The 21,507-nt window shown below is 44.6% G+C and overlaps 1 protein-coding gene across 1 annotated transcript in view; it reads right to left on the bottom strand.

The window, feature by feature from the left end:
- Positions 1 to 21,507, bottom strand: part of TRAPPC9 (trafficking protein particle complex 9) — a 672,769-nt gene that overhangs the window by 522,742 nt on the left and 128,520 nt on the right. Inside the window, exons 11-13 of the mRNA XM_008568452.1 lie at positions 19,406 to 19,532; positions 8,304 to 8,449; positions 1,546 to 1,631 (exon numbers count right to left, since the gene is read on the bottom strand). Of these exons, the coding sequence (XP_008566674.1) occupies positions 1,546 to 1,631; positions 8,304 to 8,449; positions 19,406 to 19,532 (359 nt within the window). The remainder of the gene's footprint in view (positions 1 to 1,545; positions 1,632 to 8,303; positions 8,450 to 19,405; positions 19,533 to 21,507) is intronic.

Below are 21,507 nucleotides of genomic sequence, written 5' to 3'. Positions count from 1 at the left end.
AAGTAGCTAAAGCAATGTGACCAATTGTTAAATGTGGAAAGTGGATACACAAGTGTTTATCATTTCCTGTAACATTTCATATGTTTGAAATATTTCATAATTTAGTTTTTAAATTTTGGACCATGATTTGTGGGCTGTCTCCAAGTGGTGCTTTTTATTTTATTCTTTGCTCTTCCTAATTTTTTTTTTTACAGTAAGCACATATTACTTTTAAACCAGATAAAAATAAAAACTACTTTTTAAGACCAAAAGAAATGTGTAAGAAAGAGTAGCAGGCATATGATCCTTTAAATCAATTGGGGGAAAATTCTCTAAAAATCTGCTATTCCCTGTTTAGGCCAAGAGACAGAAAACCACTGGAAAGGCCTAACCCAAAAGCCAAATGCTGGGGCTAGAATGTCCTTGCACACCGGGAAGAAGATGACTCCCCCCCACCGCCCCTGAGTTAGCCTTGACACTGCAAGCTTAACATTCAGCTGGGGTCTAAGAGCTCCAACAGGTTCTGGAACAGCATGCCACATGCTGGAAGCCCAAACCACTTCTATATAACTACTACCCAGTCTGCTTGGCAGGCCACCGCTGGGCCTCGCCACCTCAGCTGAGCCCTTCCACCTCTCCCAGGAAGCCTTCCCCGAAACCCATGGACAGGCAGATGCCCCGCACATCAGTCCTGCAGAACCCTGTGTACTCCCAACACAAGTCCTTTCATCCCCATCCCCTCAGGGCCTCACCAGGGCCTGACATGTGGCATGGGCACTGAGCAAGATGCTGGCATGAAGAGCCTGCCTCTCACCCTGAACCCAATCGTGAAGCTCTAAAGGAAAATGTCAGCCCTGGCAACATCACGCCTTGCATGTCACTGAGGAGCTACACAGCAGTACTAGATAGCAAGACAGAGAAGACTCCAGGAACGGAGTCCACACGGGGGTGGGGGCATTGAATTTTCTCGGAAAATGAGAGAGTTAGCTTGGAGAGCCAGTACACATCCCCCTCCCCTGACCATGGAATTAGGTGAGCAGTTCCAACAAACACAACTACAAAGTCAACCTCTAACACACTACAAAGAACACAGAAGCAGGACACCAGGATTCGGACCCTGAGAAAACCCGTAGTAGGAGGACAGTAACTTATTCTCTTCTTCTACAGCTTGTTTTTCCCTTGGGCCTTGATCATCTTACCCTCTTGCAGCAATAAAACAACGCTGATATTATTGAGCAGCAGGCATAACACAGACTTTGTAACCTGTGCTAATCCCACGTAAACTTCAAAACAGTTATTTCAAATATTACATCCAATCAACTAAGCTCAATGTGTATTCAAAAGGGAGGCTTCTTCGCTGATTCTAATATTTATTGAGTAGGAAGCCTAAAGACACAGGAATGACTAAAAAGTCATGGTCTTCACTCACAGTAAGTTTATGATCTTTGGCAAAACTAACATAAAAACATATGTCATAGTATGTGTGCCTCAAATATGAAGTAAAAACATACTTTAAAGGTAAGTCGGTGTTTTAGCCACAAAGGTCAAATGACTAGGGGTACGTACCATGTTTTCCACTCGGAGTTCAAACGGCATTGGGTTATACACCATCAGTTGAACCTCACACACATCTCCTTGAACCCACTGGAAATCTAGAAAATACACACACACACAAGAGAATCCATTTTTTAGTTGGTATTTCTGCACTTTTCTCATGGTTTCAGATTATTTCTCTGACAATTTATTTTCCCGGTGAAGCAGTGAACATCATGATCATCTTGAGATAAACAATCAAAGCTGGTTTTTCTGCCAGCTTTCTCTGAAACAAAGCAAAGCAAGTCACCACTGCCACTTTGATGCTGTGTGAAAGACGTTTCTAGCCATCTTCGGGGGGCTGCATTCATGCCAGCATGCCAAGTGCAGCTTCACGAGGCCAAGACCAATCCAGTGGCACTGTGCTCGGTGCAGAGCCACAGGGCACACAGCACTTCACTGGCAGAGGCTGGCAACTGGGAAGATGGCACTGGGGTCTCTTGTAAGTGGCATGAGTATGATTTCCTCTGTGTCCCCTAAGATTGTGAGAAAAGAGGGGGGCTTCTCCTCCCTGTGCACTCTCAGGTCAGCTAAAGTTCAGCACCTGTAGGAGGCAGAATTCTAATGCACTCCAAGCCCCCCAGCCCTGATGTGCATGCCCTGTGTAATCCCCTCCCCTTGAGTGTGAAGGTGATGATTAGGTCATGTTATATAACAAAGTTGGAGGGATTTGCAGATGCAATTAGAGTCTCAAATCACTTGACTTTGAGCTCATCAAAAGGGAGCTTGTCTTGGATGGGCCTAATCTAATTAGGTGAGCCCTTTAAAGGGGACCACATCTTCAAGGGCCTAAGGAGGGGACCACGTGGCAAAGACCGAGAGCAGCCTCCAAGGGCTGAGAACACCCAGCTGATAGCTGGCAAGAAAACAGGGGCTTCAGTGATGCCACCACAAGGCAATGAATGAAGAACCACCTGAGGTGGCTTGGAAACAGACCTTTGCCTAGTTGACCCTGCAGATGGGCACACAGCCCCAGTTGACACCTGGATTTCAGCCTTATGAATCCCTGAGCAGAGGACCCAGCTAGAACTCCTGACCCATACAAACAGAACATAAGTTTGTGTTGTTTTAAGACACTAAGTTTGTGATAACTTGTTACAAAATAATAAACAACTAATACAGCACCCATCCCCATTTCCATTGCCCCTCCCCTTCCTTGCAGACACTCCACCAGGCAAACCAGAAGTTCAGAATCAACTAACATGTGTTGGGCATGTGCTTGGTGTGAGGCACTTTCAAGCAGGTAATCTCGTTACTCTTCATAATGACCTTGTGAAACAGGTATAATGACCCACTGTCACAGGACAGGCACTCAAGGTCCAGACAGGTTGAAAAATTTGCCTGGGAATCACACAGCTAGTGAGTGCTGCGACAGCAATTCAAGCCATGTCTGTGGACTCAAAGAGGTACCTAGAGCAGACATGGGAGGCTAGAAAGGCAATGAAGGGCTTTTTCTCGAGTAGATATTAAGATTTGTTGACCAGAGTTCTTCAGCTTTCACAGAGCTTTCATAATCATGTTTTCAAAACACAGCTTTTCTGAAACACTTTGTACTAGGCACCCTGTACAGAGATTAAGACTAGCTCTTCCAAACCTATGACATATGACCCAGAATGACATCTTCGAATTGCATGAACTAATAATGAGACCACAAGGTGAGTCAGTTGATAAGATGCTTGCAGAGTCACGTACTCATCCGAGCCTCCGCACAATACAGTGAATGACCAAGTTCTACTTGGTGCGTAGAACAAATACTATTCTCATGCTACAGAAAACTCCACCCGACAGGTTGAACTGCCTGCCCATCTCATGACACTGATAAACGAGAGAGCTAAGATTCAAACTCAAGTCTGTCTGGTTCTAAAACCTATGCTCTTTTGATTCTACTGCTCTGCCCCCAATGGCTCCAGAAACTAAGGTCTTGTCCCTCTTTCATCCCATCTCCCCTTCCCACGTCCTCCCCAGGCCCATCAGCCTTGAGAACCTTCAAGGGGAGAGGCTCACCCTCCCCCCTCGTTTGCAGAAGTCAGTAGTAGAGCATACTGCACTCGCACCACCAGCCCCTGCCCTCATGTGGCATCCATCAGCCAGCCAGTGTGTGTAGGGGTTAGCACCCAGCCCCCTCCTCATCACAGAGGAAAAAGTCATTTTTTTAAAACAAGTTGCAATGCCTGATAACTAAAGAATTGTTTTCTCTTTCATGGTCAAAAAATAACCATGTTTTAAAAATCATTTTCTAGGATAATTTATACTGAAAGGGATAATTTATACTGATGTGATCTTTGTCTACTAAAGGTAAATCTAAGATAAATTACTGATTGTATGAAAAGTTACTGTAGTTTGAATGAAGGAGATAATCCCCTTCCCAACCCTTAGTGTGTCAAAGCACCCAGTGGTGCCTCTTCCTTGATATTTTGTCCGGCAACCAGTGGAAAGGAACAGGAATCGGCAGCTATGCAACACCCCTCTGTCCCAGGCCCTTCCCATTGTGGGCACTGCACCCTGTGCATGTTGCTGTCTGTGCACCAGCAGCATTCGGTGGTTGCTTTTGTTGACAAGTCCGTCTCTTTCAACTACACTATATGGACCCACCTGGCAGGAGGAGCTCCTGATTTATCACTGCATCCCCACTACCTAGTACAGGACACACAATTGCTACTGAAAATGTTGTCTGAATGGCTGCCAGGGACTTCAGGAACACTGTCTCACTTCATCCTCAGAAATACCCTCTGGGTTGGCTTCTAATGTCTCCATTCTGTGGACGGCACAACTGCAGCCCAGGGAAGCCAATCAGTTGTCTGAGGTCGCACAGTAGGAAGTAAGAACTGCAGGGCCAAGCTGCAGCCCAGGTCCATCTGACAGCCATGGCCTTTCCAGGCCACCACGCTGCCTCTGGCGCAGCCGTCAACCATGGCACTAAGCCTGGCAATGCCACAAACTCCTATCACAACGACAGACAACACTGCATCCCACCGTGCTCAAGCCCATCGATTGAACTGCAATCACCCTTGCATGCAGTGTAGCTCAGATGATGGCCACACTGGCCGACACACAGACACAAAGACTGGCAAATGACTCCGAGTTAGAGTGGAAAATGGTCTCGACAACGGCCCTCAAGGGTTTCTTCATCTCTAATACTCTACACCTCCTGCTGTGATGATACCTACCCTGTTATACACAAAGATTCATTTACAGAGATTAGAAATCCAGGTTAAATTCAGGTGGTTCTTCAAGCCTCAAGGCAGGTATTCACCAATCAGTATATTGCCAGAAAGATATTAGAAGCTGTACAATATAAATTACACTTTCCTACCCACAGGTATTCAATAAATTACATACAATTTGGTTGAACCTTCTGTTATATCTCAGAAAAAAAATCTTACATCACCCACTGAATTTGTCCTCAGCCCAGATGAGCAGGTTTTTCGTACTGTAGTGAGAAGCTAGGTTACAAATGAAAAAGTTCCTGGGCATTCATAAAATCTAGCGACGGAGACCGGGCTCTGCCACTTTCCAGCGATGCGACCTATCTGCTCGGTCTCCGTCTTGTCATCTGTTAACAGGGAGTACGAGAATGCCGGCAGTGGCAGCAATTGCCATAAGAATCACAGGGTCATATTTGCTTAGCCCTCTTCAACCAATGCAGAGTATTATTTTCATAAAAAGAAGCCTCAACAATGTCTTAAGATTGAAGAGGAAAAAATAAAGAGTGAGACCCACACAGCTGGTGGCACAGGACCCCACACTCAGAGGACCCTGGCATTAGGTTTAATGCTTTGCTGTGGCTGTTTCAAATTCTTAATAATTTTTGAACAAAGGACCCTGTGTTTTCATTTTGCACTGGGCCCCGCAAATCACACAGCCAGTCCTGAGAAGAGGAGTCACACACCTCCAGTCTCTCAAATCATCTCCACAAATTGTTCTCTAAAAATGAGTGAAACTTTCCTTAAAAGTTATTTAGGGGAAAAAGCTTATCCCCAACCCTAATGAGACCCAAAGACAGCAGCCAGAGACTCCCAAAAGGTCCAACAGAGAAGAGGCTCATTAATTCTTTAACTGGTCCAGGTCCACTTAGGGAAAGAAGTGCCCAGAAAGCAGCGTGCCCAACGTCATGGAGCTAGTAATATGCACGGATGGAAGAAGCAGTCCCCACAGGAGGCTGGGCAGCGATGACCCCAACACAGCAGGGACAGAATCCATTTTACTCTCCCCTGCTCAATGCAGTGTATGTTGGGGTGGGTCTGGGGAACGCCATCTGGCCTCTCCTGGCTACCCTCACTGCCCACCCAGGTGACACTTCCCATCACCTCCATACGGTCGGGGCTGCCTTTGAAAATCAGTAGACTAAAAATGGAATTTCAAAGATTCACACATACATAGACACACACACACACACACACACACACACTCTGCAGTATGCTATTTACTTCGGGCTCAGATTTTTAGAAGTTTACCAAAACTCAGCATCAGCTCCCGTTTCTCAAGGACATTACCCCATGTCTTTTCTTTTACCTCCTTCTCATTTTAACAGTGAACAGCTGGAACATTCGGAGCCACACTCAGGAATCCCACTCTGCTCCTCAGAGGCAAGGCTGCTTCTGAGCCTCCAGAAGGGCTTCCCCAGAGCCCGTGGGGTCCCTGTTCCCTGCTGGTCCAGCGCTTATTGACTATTCAAGTCCAGTGGGTAAGTAACCAGGTACAGTAGTAATGTTCTACAATTTTAGAGAACTTTTATTTACATCTTGTTTCGATATTCACCTTCTCCTGTGTTTGGGTCTTGCCTGCATAAACTGCATGGGAAAATCTGTTGGGGGTAGGGACATATGACACAGTTATTTTAAGCCTATGCCATGTGTTGTGTGCACATTAGAGAAAACCAGAGAGTCTTAACAAGTGCAGTATGCTTGGTCTGAGAAGTCAATGGCAAGTTTTAGTCTCCAACTAACTAGCTGAGTAACCTTTAGGAAGTCATCTCTCTGAGTTTGTTTCCTCATCTACAAAAAGGAGATTAAAAACTATTTCCTCCAAAAATATTGGGAAAATTAAATGAGCTAATATATGATAGCCTCTTAAAAAGTACAATTTGAATAAAAGAAATGACTACCATTTTAAAAAGTGCAAGGTCTTTTTTCTAAAAAAGTACAAGGCTCCTACCTTAGTGATTGCCCTTTAACACAGCAGACAATTTTACCTCTTAGGAAACAGTTTTTAAGGTGTTCAGATCATTTAAAAATTGTTAATAAAGTTTGTTATGAGATCCTTATAGAAGCTAAGGAACTCTAGTGCAAGTATTATATAAGAAATGCTCACTAAGAGTACATGCTATGCAGAATGCCCATTATTTGTCCCTTTGGCCTTGAATTCCCCGGTGCCCTGCAGAGCACAGAATGCTCTTCCAGGTGCTGGGATATGGCAGGGAGCAAGACGGAGTTCCTGGCCTCATGTTGCAAGAGAAAAACATAAACAGACAAACTTATATTTGAGTTGGAGAGAAGTTTTATGAAGAAAAACCCAAGCAGCAAAGCTAAAGGGGACAGAAGAAGTGACCTGTGAGGTGCTGGGATCACAGAACACCCCTCTGAGCAGGGGACATGTGAATAGCGGAGGATGAGTGCCAGGCAGAAGGCACAGCAGCACAAAAGCTCTGAGTCTGGGACAAGCTCATCATGTTCAAAGGTCAGAAAGGGGCCATGGTGGCTGGACCGGAGCAGCAGAAGCAAGAGTGGCAGGCAGCAAGGATGAAAGGCAGATGGAGCGTGGGAGAGGACTGTGAGGCGGTGGGTCAGGGAGCACCTCTGCCTACGATGCAGGTATGGGTGGTCTTGCAAGTGCAATGGGGAGCCTGATTCTGGAGAGAAGTGTGTCATTCATGGAAGGAGGAGTCAGGATGCCTCTCTCCTAAATCAGGAGTATAGAAATTAAGAATAAAATAAAGAAACAAAAAGAGTAGAAAGCACTGAATATCAAAAGCAGACAGCAAAAGTTTTCTCAGATCTTCTACTTACACTCCTATAAGATGAGCTATCGCCAAACAGGAGCCAGCCTCTAAGCCTTTAGACTAGTTATGGTGGCAGTCACAATCACAAATGCAAGAGGCCTTGTGGCAGCAAGAGAGGAGGTGCCATAGCCAGGCTTTGGGAAGGACACCGAGGGACAGGGCAGGCGATGGCACATGCTGAGTCCTGGGTCTGCTGCAGGAAAGACGTGAGCAGGTTAGGGCTGGGAAGCGGCCAGGAGCTCAGACATGTTCCTCTCCCAATCTCTCTGCAGCACGGTTTAATCCCAGGATCGGCTATCTTGATCGCCAGTGTTCACGAGAGAAAATAGTACAATGTCCTCGTCCCGCAGTCAATCCTGAACATAATTCAACCCTTAATCTTTCTTTGATGATTCAGAAGTCAATTCAGGCCTTGGAAAGTCACTGCTCTCCAATTATCACTCTTTTGTAGTTTGTAAAAGTCTCAGTCAACAGAGGTCTTTCTGGTTTCTAAAATGTCTACAAAATCACCTTTTATGGAGTAGATTTTTAAAAGTCAGATCTATGGGCATATATGCCTGACAAAGGCAGAAAACCAAATAAATTTATCTGAGGAGACATACACACATGCACAGGTATGTGTGCACACATGCACATGAATGAAGTGGCCTGAAATTCTGTTCTAAAAATCCAGAAAAGCCGCTGGAAATCGGGTGGCAGGGCACAGTCAGCAAGCCAGGATAAGTGGCCCTACCTATTTTCTTGTTCCGCTCTTCTCCACGGTTGTGCGCGATAATTGGTGAATAGATGAAGGGACTCTTGGTCGACATGCTCTGGCCCAGCAAGCTTTTCATCTTCTGTGGCCGGAGGCTGGCAGGAAGACCCAACAGCTCCACATGCCTGTTGTTTCAAATGGACACAAACACTTCAACTGCCTTGTTAGCTTGGTTTCAGGACAAACACTACCAGACATCGTGTGTTAGAAAAACAATACATCAGTCAAAACAGAAGATAGACCGAGGGGAGAAAAAGCACTCAGATTCAGCAGGACGCAGCAGAAGAACACCACCCGCACTAACTCAGGACTGCCCCGGGGAGGGCAAATAACTCCCTAGGTTCAGGGGGCAACCATGTCTCTGCTCCATGAATCGGGCCCGAGGACAGTTGGGAGTCAGAAAGGCCATGTGGAAATCTCATTGTGCTACTTACCAGCTGTCAGTGAAATGCAGATGAGCCACCACCTTCCCCGTGGGACATATGGGCACTCAGTGCCCACCACTCAGCACAGGCTCTCCCCTCTCTGCCTCTGCCTCTCCTGGTGGGCCTGCCCACAGCAAGTGGGAGCACGACCTGCTCCATGAGAGCACAAGGCACTGCAAAGGAGGCTGACAGCTCCCCCTGCTTAGTTTGTGTGAACGACTGCTTCATATGTCCTCTCTCAACTACACGTCACAACTACCTTCTTAGCTTCGGTACTATTACTATTGTCTCTACCTCATCAATGAGAAAACTACACAAAAGTAATTAAGTATATTGCCCAAAATCCCATGGCTGAAAATTGATGACGACAGGAGACACTCTGCTCTTAAGCCACAGCACTGTAAGACCTCCCTTGTGGCCAATTTGGCAAGATAGTAGTTACCATCTGGAACACTCCTGGGCCTGAGACCAGCATAAGATTGGAAGGTCTGGTAATGACACTAACTGATCGTGATATACACCGTGCTCCCCCCATCCCCACCTTCCAGCAGGAAGGCAAGGCCACCTGGGTAGCACAGGCCAGTGGGTTGTGAGTAGAAGCCATGCAGGGCCCTCTGAGACAAAGCACTTCAAAGCAATGCGCCAGCCTTCGGCTCTCTCCTTCCACCACATGGCAATCCTGGAGGCCAGGGGCTGAGAAGGCACAGTACCAGATGGACGTGGCCTGGTCACTGAGCAACCTTGAGGAGGGCCACTGCCCTGAAAAACTGCCTAACCTGCACCAAACCTGTGTGAGACATGAACCTTTGCATAGCAAACCTCTGAGATTTCAGGGTTAATTTTTCTGCCACAGTACAGCCTAACCTACACTGACTAATAAAGACTACCTTACAGAATCCACAAAATCACCACCTCTTTCAGCCAGGAGGGTCTCAGACAGCTAGTGCAATCCTACCCCATGCAAAGTGTCACCATGGCACTCAACAACAGTCCCCAGCCCTGGGCGAGTTCAGGTCACATATGTGACTCACCTCCATTGCCCACAATAACACAAGGCAGTGTAGACAGAGCCTACAAACCAAATTCTTCAAACTAAGCATCATATCCAACATGCTTTCTCTGACTCCCTTCTCTCTGTGTGCACCCCTCATCATACTTGTATAATACAGGATAAAATCATGTAATTTTTTATGTTTCAATTCAGCTGTGAACTTGGCAAGACAGGGCCTTATCTGTCTCCAGACCAGCACTGCATCCAGTATTTCAACGCATGGCTCTCAGTAGGTGGTGAATGCATAAATTCTCAAAAGTTGAATTTCAAACTCGGCTTCTAAATCTTTCAAAACTACATAGTTGAGGCTACACAGTTCATCACTGACTGCTGCAAATCCCAGCCCCTTGTGAACATTTGAACAACACCTGTTACACTGCCTTGGGACTAGGATGTGCCGATCTCGTGTGCCTCTCATGTTCTCGCACACCCAACTGAAAGGGACTCGCCTGTGGTGGGTTCTCAGTCAGTCTGCTCCTGAGACACTTTCTCAAGTAGTGTAAAGACCTGACTTCAGTCTGAAGGACGCACTAGCTGTACAACTTGCGCAAATTACTTGATCTGCCTGGACCTCAACTTTTCTACTTAAAAGACAGAAAACACAAGAAGTACCTGATTATGTTGGGTGCTGGAGGGCACCTCCCTTCCCTGTTCCATTTTCCATGGAGAGGGGCTTCCTCCCCTGCTCCTCCTGAGGAAGGTGGTAAACTGGGAAGGGGAACCAGGGTGCACACTGCTCAGCCGCTGCTCCTGGGCCTGCCTGTCTGCACAGTACACATTCTGTTCTGCTCTCTGCACGCACTAAAAGGGTCCTCTCCCCATGAAAGAGGCCTCTGGCTGCCCAGCCAGGCCAGGGACTGGGCTAAGTCCACCCAACCCAGGGGAGGACTCACAGCCCTCTGGCCAGATCTGAGCCACATTATTCACTACATCTTCCATCTGCCGGAGACAGACGTTTCCTTCTGTTGGTTCCAAACTCTGGCAGAGAGGAGGGAGTGGCCTGAAGGGGATACCTTCAATCCTTAGCAGGTCACCTTGAGGACTAAGCGAGGTAATAAATGTCAAGTACCTGAAGTAGCACCTGACATGTAGTAGGTCAGCAAAAATTTCCCTTCCCTTCCCCTCCTTAAAACCACATTTATTTATGAACATAGCAAGCAGAGGCCATGGTGGGCTGGAGTGAAGAAACTGAGTGCTGGTCCCTGCTGCGAGTGTGCTGCCGAACCCTGGACCAGGCGGTTTCTTTGAGCCTGAGAGTTTGCTCATTTGTAAAACAATTCGGTTCTCCTGGAATACAAACAGCTTTCTACTCCACACCATAGTCACCACCTAAAAATGAGATGTCATCTGTGATTCTAAGGAATCATCTATGCAGTCAGAGAAATTCCAGGTCACATAAAAGGTTTTTAAAATATGTTAAAGAGTTCTGAGGGCACAGTCAGCCAGAAAAGTGACCCAATAAGCTGTCACTGCATTCACTCATAACTTGAAATTTTGCATCAAATGTCATCTTATAAAATGTGCCCTACAGGCTGGTTGGCTCATAGAGCGTGGTGCTAACACCACCAAGGTCAAGGGTTCAGATCCCCATACTGGCCTACTGCAAAAAAAAAAAAGTAGATAATGTATCAATAGGTAATGTATGTTTTCATTAACCCAAAAATAAATTGTGCGTCTAATGTGTGCCAATTAAAAAAAAAAAGCGTCCTACAGAACAACAATTGTTCAAGGCACCTGACGTAAAGAGGAAACATACTTCATTTGGCATGAATTGCTGCAGAACTAATAATATTTGGCCTATGAAGCCACCAACAGTAAAGCAGAAGTCCAGGGATAAAGTACCCAAGACAAGGATTATTTTTACAGATTCCATTTGGATACTGTTGGCATTTTTAAAAGCTGACCTTCCTCACCATACTATGGCTAACTGGGATTGGATTACACAAAGCAATGGTGGAACACTAATTAGGAAACTAATACAAAACAAACTGGTTGAGAGGAAAACATAGAAGAAAAACAATTCACCTTTTCTTCCTTGGTTTTTAATTTACCAACCTAATTTACAAGGGAAACATATCTAAGAACTTATTGGATATCTTTTACTGGATGGGAAATGACTAAAATTTACCTCACCTGCCCCATATTTGGAACAATGAGGAGGTCACATTGTTCTGCATCCTGGCATGACTAAAATAGCTGGAAAGGGCACCATGCTGGCCAGGTTAGGCAAGACCACCCCACTCTGCAGAGAGCCTTTCCACTTACAAAGCACTTTCCCAGACATTTCACTTGATCCACAAATGGGAGGTACGAATCATCAACCCCTGTTCAATAAGAGGAAACCAAGGCTCAGAGAAGTTAACTAGTTTGGTCTAAGTCACACAATAATTGCAGAATATAGGATTTGAATACAAGACTACTGAATAAAATCCTATAATTTTTCCAATTTTATATGAAGGGAGTTTACTAATGCATGGCATAAATAAGACACATCAATAACTTTTAGTACCATCCTTCTTTTCTGGAACCTAAAGAAATGCTTATACATCAGTATCCTTCACACATAAACATGACAGATATTTAGAAGAGGAAATAGCATATAGTCTGTTCTAGAAGTATGACCCATGGCACATCTTTGGAGAAAAAAGATCTTGCTTTCACAAGGTAAGGAAAAGTGCTAGAGGTTCAAGAATTACGGAGCTAGCAAATCACACTTATCCTAATTCTTTGTACTTTCAAATGGCGAAAAGTTAGGAGAACAGCACAAAAGTCTAATCTGGCAAGCACGTTAAAGAAAAAAACTTTGTGTATAAAAATTAATCTCAAATAAAATCACAAACCTATTTACTAGTAAGAACAGAAGCACACGGCCAGCCCTCTGAGTCAGAAGGTGCCCCACATGTAAGGAAGATGAAATGTGGTTCATAAAATAAAGTCTGCACTCGCTTCCAGAGAGGGCTTTCCATGGTAGCACTTTCTGACTTGGCAAGGGCAGCTGTTCATCAATGCATTGTCTTGACTCACAAGCATGACAGACAGTTCAGAAACAAAACCCTGGACTTTCTGTCTGGGTCAGGGGGGTAGGGTGGGGAGACTGTGCCATCGTTTGCTACAGTGGTCCTTGTTGATTGCCTCTCCAAAATCCATTTTTTGCTTTAGGGAACCTACCCATGCCCTCCTCGCAGCCATGTGATCTGGGGGACTGACTCAGATCTGAGTCCATGACCCCAGAAGAGGCAGGCAAAAGCAAGGGGACATTTGTAGAAGCTCCTGGAGGAAAGAAGCTTCACTTTCCCTACACTGGTGTTACCCAAAGGCACCTCCTCTCTTTTCCTGGACACTAGGAAGAGGGTGTGATGTCTGCAGCTGCGGCTGCCACTCTGATACCACCTGGGGCCTGAAACTAAAGCCAGCACTTTCCCTACACTGGTGTTACCCAAAGGCACCTCCTCTCTTTTCCTGGACACTAGGAAGAGGATGTGATGTCTGCAGCTGCGGCTGCCACTCTGATACCACCTGGGGCCTGAAACTAAAGCCAGCACTGCAGAGGACAGAGCTGAGAGACGGAAAGAAACCACGCTCTCTGAGGATTTTTCAACCCTGGCTGTGGCCCTACCTGAATTCCTCCCTGAACTTCTCAGGTACGTGTGCCACAAATTCTCTTTTTGCCTCAGTTAGGCTGAGTCAGGTTTTCTACCAACTGCTATGCATAGAATTCCAATGGATACATCTGTTCCTTCATTCAACACACATAATCACCTAGGGGACCACGAAGACACAGCTCCTCAGAGAGCTCTCAGTCAGAGATGGATGCAAAATGTCAACAAAGACTATAATCAAACCCCGTAAGTGCTAAGGAAGAAAGATACGGCAGGTACTGTTGATCAGCTAACCAAGCACCAATTTCTGACCCCGTTCTCCCTTGCCCACCCATATTACAGATTCTAGACACACTGAATCCTTATTTTCCAGTCTCTCTTACAACTAGAGGTGGCCATGAGACATACTTCCAGTCAGTGAGACTGGGGCAGAGGCCCTGTGGGAATCTGTCCAGAACATTTCTGCTTTCCTATAAACAGAAGATGGACTTCCCTGGGCCTGCCCCTTCCCCCTGCTCCCTGCCATGCATGCAGAAGCTAGCTAGAGCTGCGGCGGCCATGTGGTGACCACAAAGTAAAGACAGAGCCACAGGGTGGCTGCCTTTTTCCAGCTTTTTAATAAATAAGAAAAATCACCTCCTACTAGCTATCCACTATTAGGCTTTCTGCTCTTTACAGCTAAATTCCTAACTTGTACAGAAGGTATCACATTTCCATCCGGGTGGAATTAGGAACAGGCTTTGTGGAGAATACAATCCTTAAACTAAGTCTTGAAAGATGACTAAGTATCAGCGGAGTAAAGGAAGCAAAGGCATTTCAAGCAGAAGATGAAGCCTGAACAAAAGACTGAAACCCAGCACGCATTTTTGGCTACTCTAAGTATTTCTACAAGGGTGTGTGAGGACAGTAGGACCAGGGAATAAGGGGCCCACAACCAAGTCTGGAGACACAGCAGGCCACAGAGGACCTGGTGAGCCAAGCAAAGCAAGCAGTCAGCTTCTGTTCTATGGCCGTGGGGGCAGCACAGGCTGTGCGGTGCTGTGAAACCTGCCAAAGGAGCCCCCTCACTTTGTCAATGGTGCTAATGCTCCTGTGGGCTAAAGAATGCATCCACTGGGTCCTGCACTGAATCTCCTATGATAGTTCTTTCCAGTTTTTAACGAGACAAGGTACGAATGATGCAATGAATGAGTCACCAGGACAAATAGGGCTTATTTCTCTAACTAAAAGTCTCCAAAAACCACACAGAATATGTTTACACAGATGGTAGGTAGTACACAAAATCAGATTTTAAAAAATAGCCCATGACCATACCAGGCAAAAGAAATGGCAGGCAAGCCTTAGCTAGCTGTTCACAGGGGAGCTCTCCAACCCAGGCTGCAGAGACCCTCACAGCAAAAGAGATACATCAGCCAAAAAATAGGATGTCCACAGCAGACTTATGAAACAGCATTTGCCTAAATGTTGGACTATTGTACTTTTACCCAATCTGTTCTATCTAATGTTTTTAAACAGCTAAGGGATCAAAATGTTAATATCATGATATTTTTCAATGTACTGTTTGAAAATGTATGTATAAAAGTGATTCCAAGAAGAAAATTGATTTACAGGGGCCGGCCCGGTGGCGCACTGCTACAGTGCGCCGCTTGGGAAGCGCGGCGGCGCTCCCGCTGAGGGTTTGGATCCCACTTACAGACCGGTCCCGCTCACTGGTTGAGCGAGGCGTGGGAGCAACACTGAGGGTTGCGGTCCGTTGCCGGACATGAAAAAAGACAAAAAAAAAAAAAGAAAGAAAATTGATTTACTGAGTGCTTAGTATATGCCAGGCACTGTGCTCTGTGCTTCTATATATATCAGCTCAACTAAAACAAAACCCAACAACCTGTGAGGATCATTTTAAAGATGAGGAAAACAAAACTCAAAGAGGCTATGTCCTTGCCCAAGGTCACATGCCAGTGAAAAGTAAACCCCCGGACTCTAACTTCAATTCCAGACTTGCCTCCATGACCCTGCCTGTTTCTCTTCTGGTGTCCCTGTGAGGAGCAAAGCACTTTTCTTCCCTGGGTCCAATGACCTGGATGGACCATTCCTCCCCAGCTTCACTGACAAAAGGCCTAAGCACTTAGAGATCTAGAGACAGCATCCAAAGCCCAGAATGTTCTGTGAAGTTCAGAATGTTCTATTATATAAGATTTTCTAAATTTAAGAATGATCCAAGTCGTGATGCAGATAAAAAATTAAGAAAGGCTTTTCTAGTCTCTAATTTTTAAAAACTGAATCATGCCCTTAATCCCAAATCAAACACATTCTACTTTGAATCTTACTCATAGAAAAGCCCAAAAAGGACCCTTTCGCCCCCAGTTAATATTAGTGATGAGGCGGCAGCACACACAACAGGGTGACCACGCCCCTCCTCAGGGACCTCCTTGCAGTGGTGCTGCATGTCTCTCCCAAAACATTCCAAGTAGCAGCCACAGCAACTTCTGGGGCTACAGCCCAGGCTTCTGGATGCTGCCCCTTGCCAGCTCTGTCTTACCAACGACCTCTTTAGTGACCTTCAGAGCACCTTCTTAAAGTGCAAGTGTTTCCTGCCAGGGACTTCCATGCACAGCGACCCTTTTGTCCCCATTTCTCAGGAGCATACAATTCTCATTTTGGCAACAAAAATATTTCATTTGGCAGTACTGCACTTGCCTTCTAGGAAATGTAGGAAGAAAGAAAACTAACATTTATTAAGCATCGTACCACATGCTTTCACATGTTACTTCACTGAATTCTCATGACACCCAGGAGGTCAGGTGACACATTTGTGTAACGCAGCAGGCCTTTAAGTCAAAGCACGGGCGCTGCCCACAGCATCACAGCACTGAGCGGAACCTGGGAAAGGACAGCCAGACCAAGAGTGTTCTCAAGGTTACAGCACTTCTACTCGACAGCAACATGTCACATTTCAATTACTTCTCTTTAGTCTTCAAACAAATCTTTCAGAAATTCAGAAAACAGTTCATGGGACTAGTTCATAAACCTTTTTTAAGGACCCACTTTGCAGGTGCCAAAGGGCCTCTGCTCTGTAAAATCTTGTAATCTGTGAAGAGAGACAGTCGCATAGGAAGGTAATTCCAGGACCGCATGCAGTGGCAGACACCATGAGAGAGGTAAGCAGTGGGCGCCATGGAAACCCAGAGCACCGCTTCACACAAAGGCAGTCTCAGGCAAGATGTCCTAGAAACTGAGCTCGGAATGAGTCTAATGGAATGAGCAAGCATTTGACAAAATTGAGTAGGGGAGAGGAAAACGAACTCCAGGCAGAGGCAAGGCATGAGCTGGAAAGGGCTGGCATGTGAGAGTAGCCAGCTCTTTCCTGTGCTGCTGGGGCACTGATTAAGGAGAGGAAAACAGCTGAACATCTGTGAGTAGAAGAGTGATGAGGTTTCAATCTGGTTTCAATCACAGCTTAGTGGTCATGACGCAGCTTTGGAAACAGGCAGACCTGGATTTGGGTACACATGACCATGGTGGTTATGGAATGTCACTGGCCCTCTCTCATCTATAAAATTCTTACTTACACTTCCTAGGCCTGTTGTCAAAATTTAAGGAAATAATGAGCCAGATACACGGCCAACAAAAAATGGAAGCTCAGCTGCCCTCTCCACCTGGAAGCAGGCAAGCAGCAGAGCAGGCCCAGGGGGCCTAGGCAGGAGCCAAGGGCAGCAGCTCCAGCCCAGAAGCAAGCAAGGAGCACAACGAAAACACTACTTCTGCATGGATGGCCCACCACAGCCACCAGCACCTCCATGGCTGCCGCAAAAGCGGCTTGATGCCACAACAGTAGCTACAGCTACCATGCAGGTGGCCTGTGGGAACACAGGGGCCTGTTTAGCATAGGGAGTGAACAGAGGGCAAAAGCCTTAAGTGCACAGAATCAGATAATTGCGTGCCGAAAACAGCACACATTGGAACAGCGAAGATGTTCTGATTCATTAGTAGGGAACACAGATCATTTTCTGTCCTGTTCACACACTCCTTTCCGTACTTCTTTTGATACTGTACTCAGCTTGTTACATGGCCGAGGTCTTAATACTACAATAAAAGACAAGACAAGCCTGAGCTCGGGGCTGCACTGACTTTCTCCTTTCTTATGGGAGTTAGCTTGGTGTAGTCCCTCTGGGCTTCTCATTGCTTTCAAGTAGTTGGGCTCTTAGTAATCCTTGTGTCTCTGTCACTGAGAGGATAGCGATAGCGGCCCACGAAACACTTGACTGCATTGACACAAAGAGTGTCACGAGTGGAGACCAGAAAAAGACATCATCTCTCTCCTCAAAGCCATCTCCAGAGTAACAAAAGAATCAACAGACATCAACATGGAGATACTAGAAATATGAATAAACAAGAAAATATGACACCACCAGAAAAATACAGTAATTCTCAAATACCAGACCCTATAGAGCAGGAAACCCTTGAAATGAATGAAAAGGAATTCAAAAAAACAATCTTAAGGAAACTCATTGAGATATAAGAAGACTCAGACAACATAATGAAATGAGGAAAAAAAATCCAGGATATGAAGGAGGAATATTACAAAGAGATTAATACCTGAACAAAGAATGTAGCAGAGCTCATGGAACTGAAAGATTCACTTGACAAAATGAAAAACACAACTGACAGTTTAAGCAGCAGGTTAGACCAAGCAGAAGAAAAAAATTCTAATTTTGAAGACAGTCTTTTCAAAATAACCCAGGCAGACAGAAAAAGAAAAAAAGAATTTTAAAAAATGAAGGAAATCTAAGAGAGCTAGCAGACAACCTTAAGCACACAAACATTCAAATCATGAATGTTCCAGAAGGGGAAGAGAAAGGAAAAGGCATGAAAAACCTATTCAACAAAATAACAACCAAAAATTTCCCAGGTATGGGGAGAGAAATGCACCTTCAAACCCAGGAGGCTCAAAGATCCCCAAACAGATTCAACCCAAAAAGATCCTCTCCAAGACACATTATAGTCAAACTGGCAAAGCTCAAAGACAAAGAATCTTAAAAGAAGCAAGAGAAAAGCATCAAGTCACCTATAAAGGAGCCCCTATCAGACTAACAGCAGACTTCTCTACAGAAATGCTACAGGCCAGAAGAAAATGGGATGATATATTCAAAATATTAAAAGTAAAAAAACTGACTGTCAAGAATACTGTACCCAGCAAGGCTGTCTTCAGAAACAAGGGAAAAATAGTGTATTTTCCAGATGAACAAAAACTGCGGGAGTTCCCCACCACACAACCAGCCCTTCAAGAAATCCTCAAGGGAGTCCTGCATCAGGAAACCAGAATCTGATAATCACTCACCTTACCAGCTATAGTTCTGTTCAAACTTTCTGTTTTTTTCATAATTCAGTCTTGATAGGTAGCATGTTTCTAGGAATTTATTCATTTCATCTAGATGATCTAATTTACTGACCAACAATTATTCATAGTATTCTTATATCCTTAAGATTTCTATAAATTTGGTTGTAATGACCCCTCTTTCATTTCTGATTTTAGTTATTTGAGCCTTTCTCTCTTTTTTTTCCTAGTCCATCTAGGTAAAGGTCTGTCAATTCTGTAGATCTCATCAAAGTACCAATTTTTGGTTTCACTGATTTTCTCTGGTTTGTTTGGTTTTTTTTTCTATTTTCTATTTCTTTTATCTATGCTCTAATTTTTATTATTTATTCCTTTTGCTAGGGCTGGGCTTAGTTTGCTCTTCCTTTTCTAGTTTCCTAAGGTGCAAAGTCGACTTACATACTACATTATATATGTAATTATGATTGTTTAATCACTTCTGAATGGTTCTTCCTTATTGTTGAATACACAAATTTCATTCCACCCTGTTTTTTAAATATAAATCTTTGAATAAAACAACCATATAGATTTGGGGGGTGGGGAGGAAGCTCCTCTAGAGATCTCTATTCATGGTCTGACCAATGGAAAATGTTCTGGAACGTCCACTTCTCCAAGTCTGGCAGGGCCTGTCTTACCTAACGATGGGAAGCTTGGTGAAGGGCACTGGCGGCAGGGTAAGGCCATCCGGGAGAGTGATGAGCTCCATGGTCCCAGGACACTTGGATGTATATGTCTCTAGGCTTTGAGTGATGTCTTTTTTTTCTAAAGAGAAAATAAAAACAAAACAAAGGTTCATGAAACAAAAGTAAAACTGGGTGGCTTTTATTTTATTTTGAGCAATCCATGACTGTCCAATGAGTCTAATCTTCTGACAGAAATAGAGGGACAGTGACCACAACAGACAAGATCAAAGCAGAAGCTTTATTCAATTTATCTCAATAATCACTGGCAGCTGCTCCATTAAAGGCCTATGGTTAAAAATTGCTACTATCGTCTAGGAGATTTCCATTTTCCAAAAAAGTAAATTCTCACCAAATTCCAAGAAAGTTAGTAGGCAGGACTGAAGAATCAGTATATTATATAAGTTAATATTTTTCCAGCAATTCCTAGCAAAATGCCAGGACCTGCCCTTGAGGAGTTTGCAGTCTATCTGTGTGACAGATATGTAAGCAAGTAAATACAAATCTACATTTTTGACACAAATACAGAGCTTTCTGAGCTAAGACTATTTTTCTCCACCCCACCATCCCCATCCCGTGTGACAGATATGTAAGCAAGTAAATACAAATCTACATTTCTGACACAAATACAGAGCTTTCTGAGCTAAGACTATTTTTCTCCACCCCACCATCCCCATCCCTTTCTTTTTTTTTTAATTGATGCATAATTGATTATACATATTTTGGGGGTACAACATTGACTACCATCACCAGTGTACAGCATATGCTGATCAAATCAACTTTGAAAGGAGAAAAAGACAATATAGGTAATAATCGATAATGTTTACTTATTGCCCATGGCGTACTCTAGACACATGCTCACAGACTCCATAATACCCACAACACCACCGAGCTCAAGAGCACCTGACATGCTCTGAGACTTGGGATAATGCAGGAAGGTAGGCATTACTATCCCCATTTGGCAAATGAAAAAATGGAAATCAAAGATCATGCTTGTTGAAGAATATGTACTTGTCCCTAAGCCTGTGGTCTTCTTACTATAGGGTTTTCAAGAACTAAGAAAAGTAAGGAATGGGGAATCGGTGTGGATAAGAGAGTTGACTCCTTCCGGCATCTATTTCCTCTGTAAAATACCAATGTCATTGCCAGAGGGAAAGACAGAGGGCTTGAAGAGAACAGTTGCAGAGGTATACAGTCATAGGGACGAGACCTGGGCCAGTGAAGTTAGATGCAGGTGTGAATAAATGCCTCGGTCTTTCCCTACCTGTCATGCTATCGCCTTAGGGAAGGCCTTCAACCTTTCTGAGTCTTGTTTTCCTGGAGTAAGAGTAGTGCCTATCTAAGGAATTACTAAGGATAAAAGGAGATAATGCACTAAAAAAACAGTGAGCACTGAATAAATTGAAACTGCAACGTTATCATCACTATCATATAGCTGCACCGAAGGAAATGTCAGAAAGTTGACAGGGAAGAGGTAAATGGCTGCAAAGAGAGGCCAAGTGCTTCACTGAGATCGGTGATCATAAATAGTAAATATCAAGGCAAGGACTCCACAGATCTCAGGCATGTATATTAATCGGTAAGCTGCTGCCACAGGAATTCTGTGTCTAAGCATCATTCTTTAAGAAGCAGGAGGGCAGAAAAGTAATCAGAATTATTTCTGAATACAACACAGTAATATTAATCTGCAATATGAAAAAAATTTTCTTTAAATAATCAAATCATCTTCAATCTATAGATGATAAATCTCCCAAAGGGCTCCGGCGGATATCATGCAAATTATCTAATTTGCCTAATGTTAGATAGAACACTTATGGTTTAGGTATCTCATTAAGCCACATATGCATTCTCAGTAAACACTGCTAAAATGAGGAAGGAAATTAATCTACTTGTGATGCCTAACGCCGCTTGCGAAGTTATCCAAGAAGGAAAAGTCACCACAGTATGAGACTTGGCCAAGCTGTGAATGGCATTTCCAGAGAGAAAAGAATGCACACACTGAGTGGCATGGATGGAACACAGCAGCGGAGGGCTTCACCACGGGGGGGGGGGGGGGC

The sequence above is a fragment of the Galeopterus variegatus genome, unplaced genomic scaffold, assembly GCF_000696425.1.
Source record: "Galeopterus variegatus unplaced genomic scaffold, G_variegatus-3.0.2 Scaffold24, whole genome shotgun sequence".
NCBI lineage: Eukaryota > Metazoa > Chordata > Mammalia > Dermoptera > Cynocephalidae > Galeopterus > Galeopterus variegatus.
This window is presented reverse-complemented; position numbering and strand designations above follow the sequence as displayed.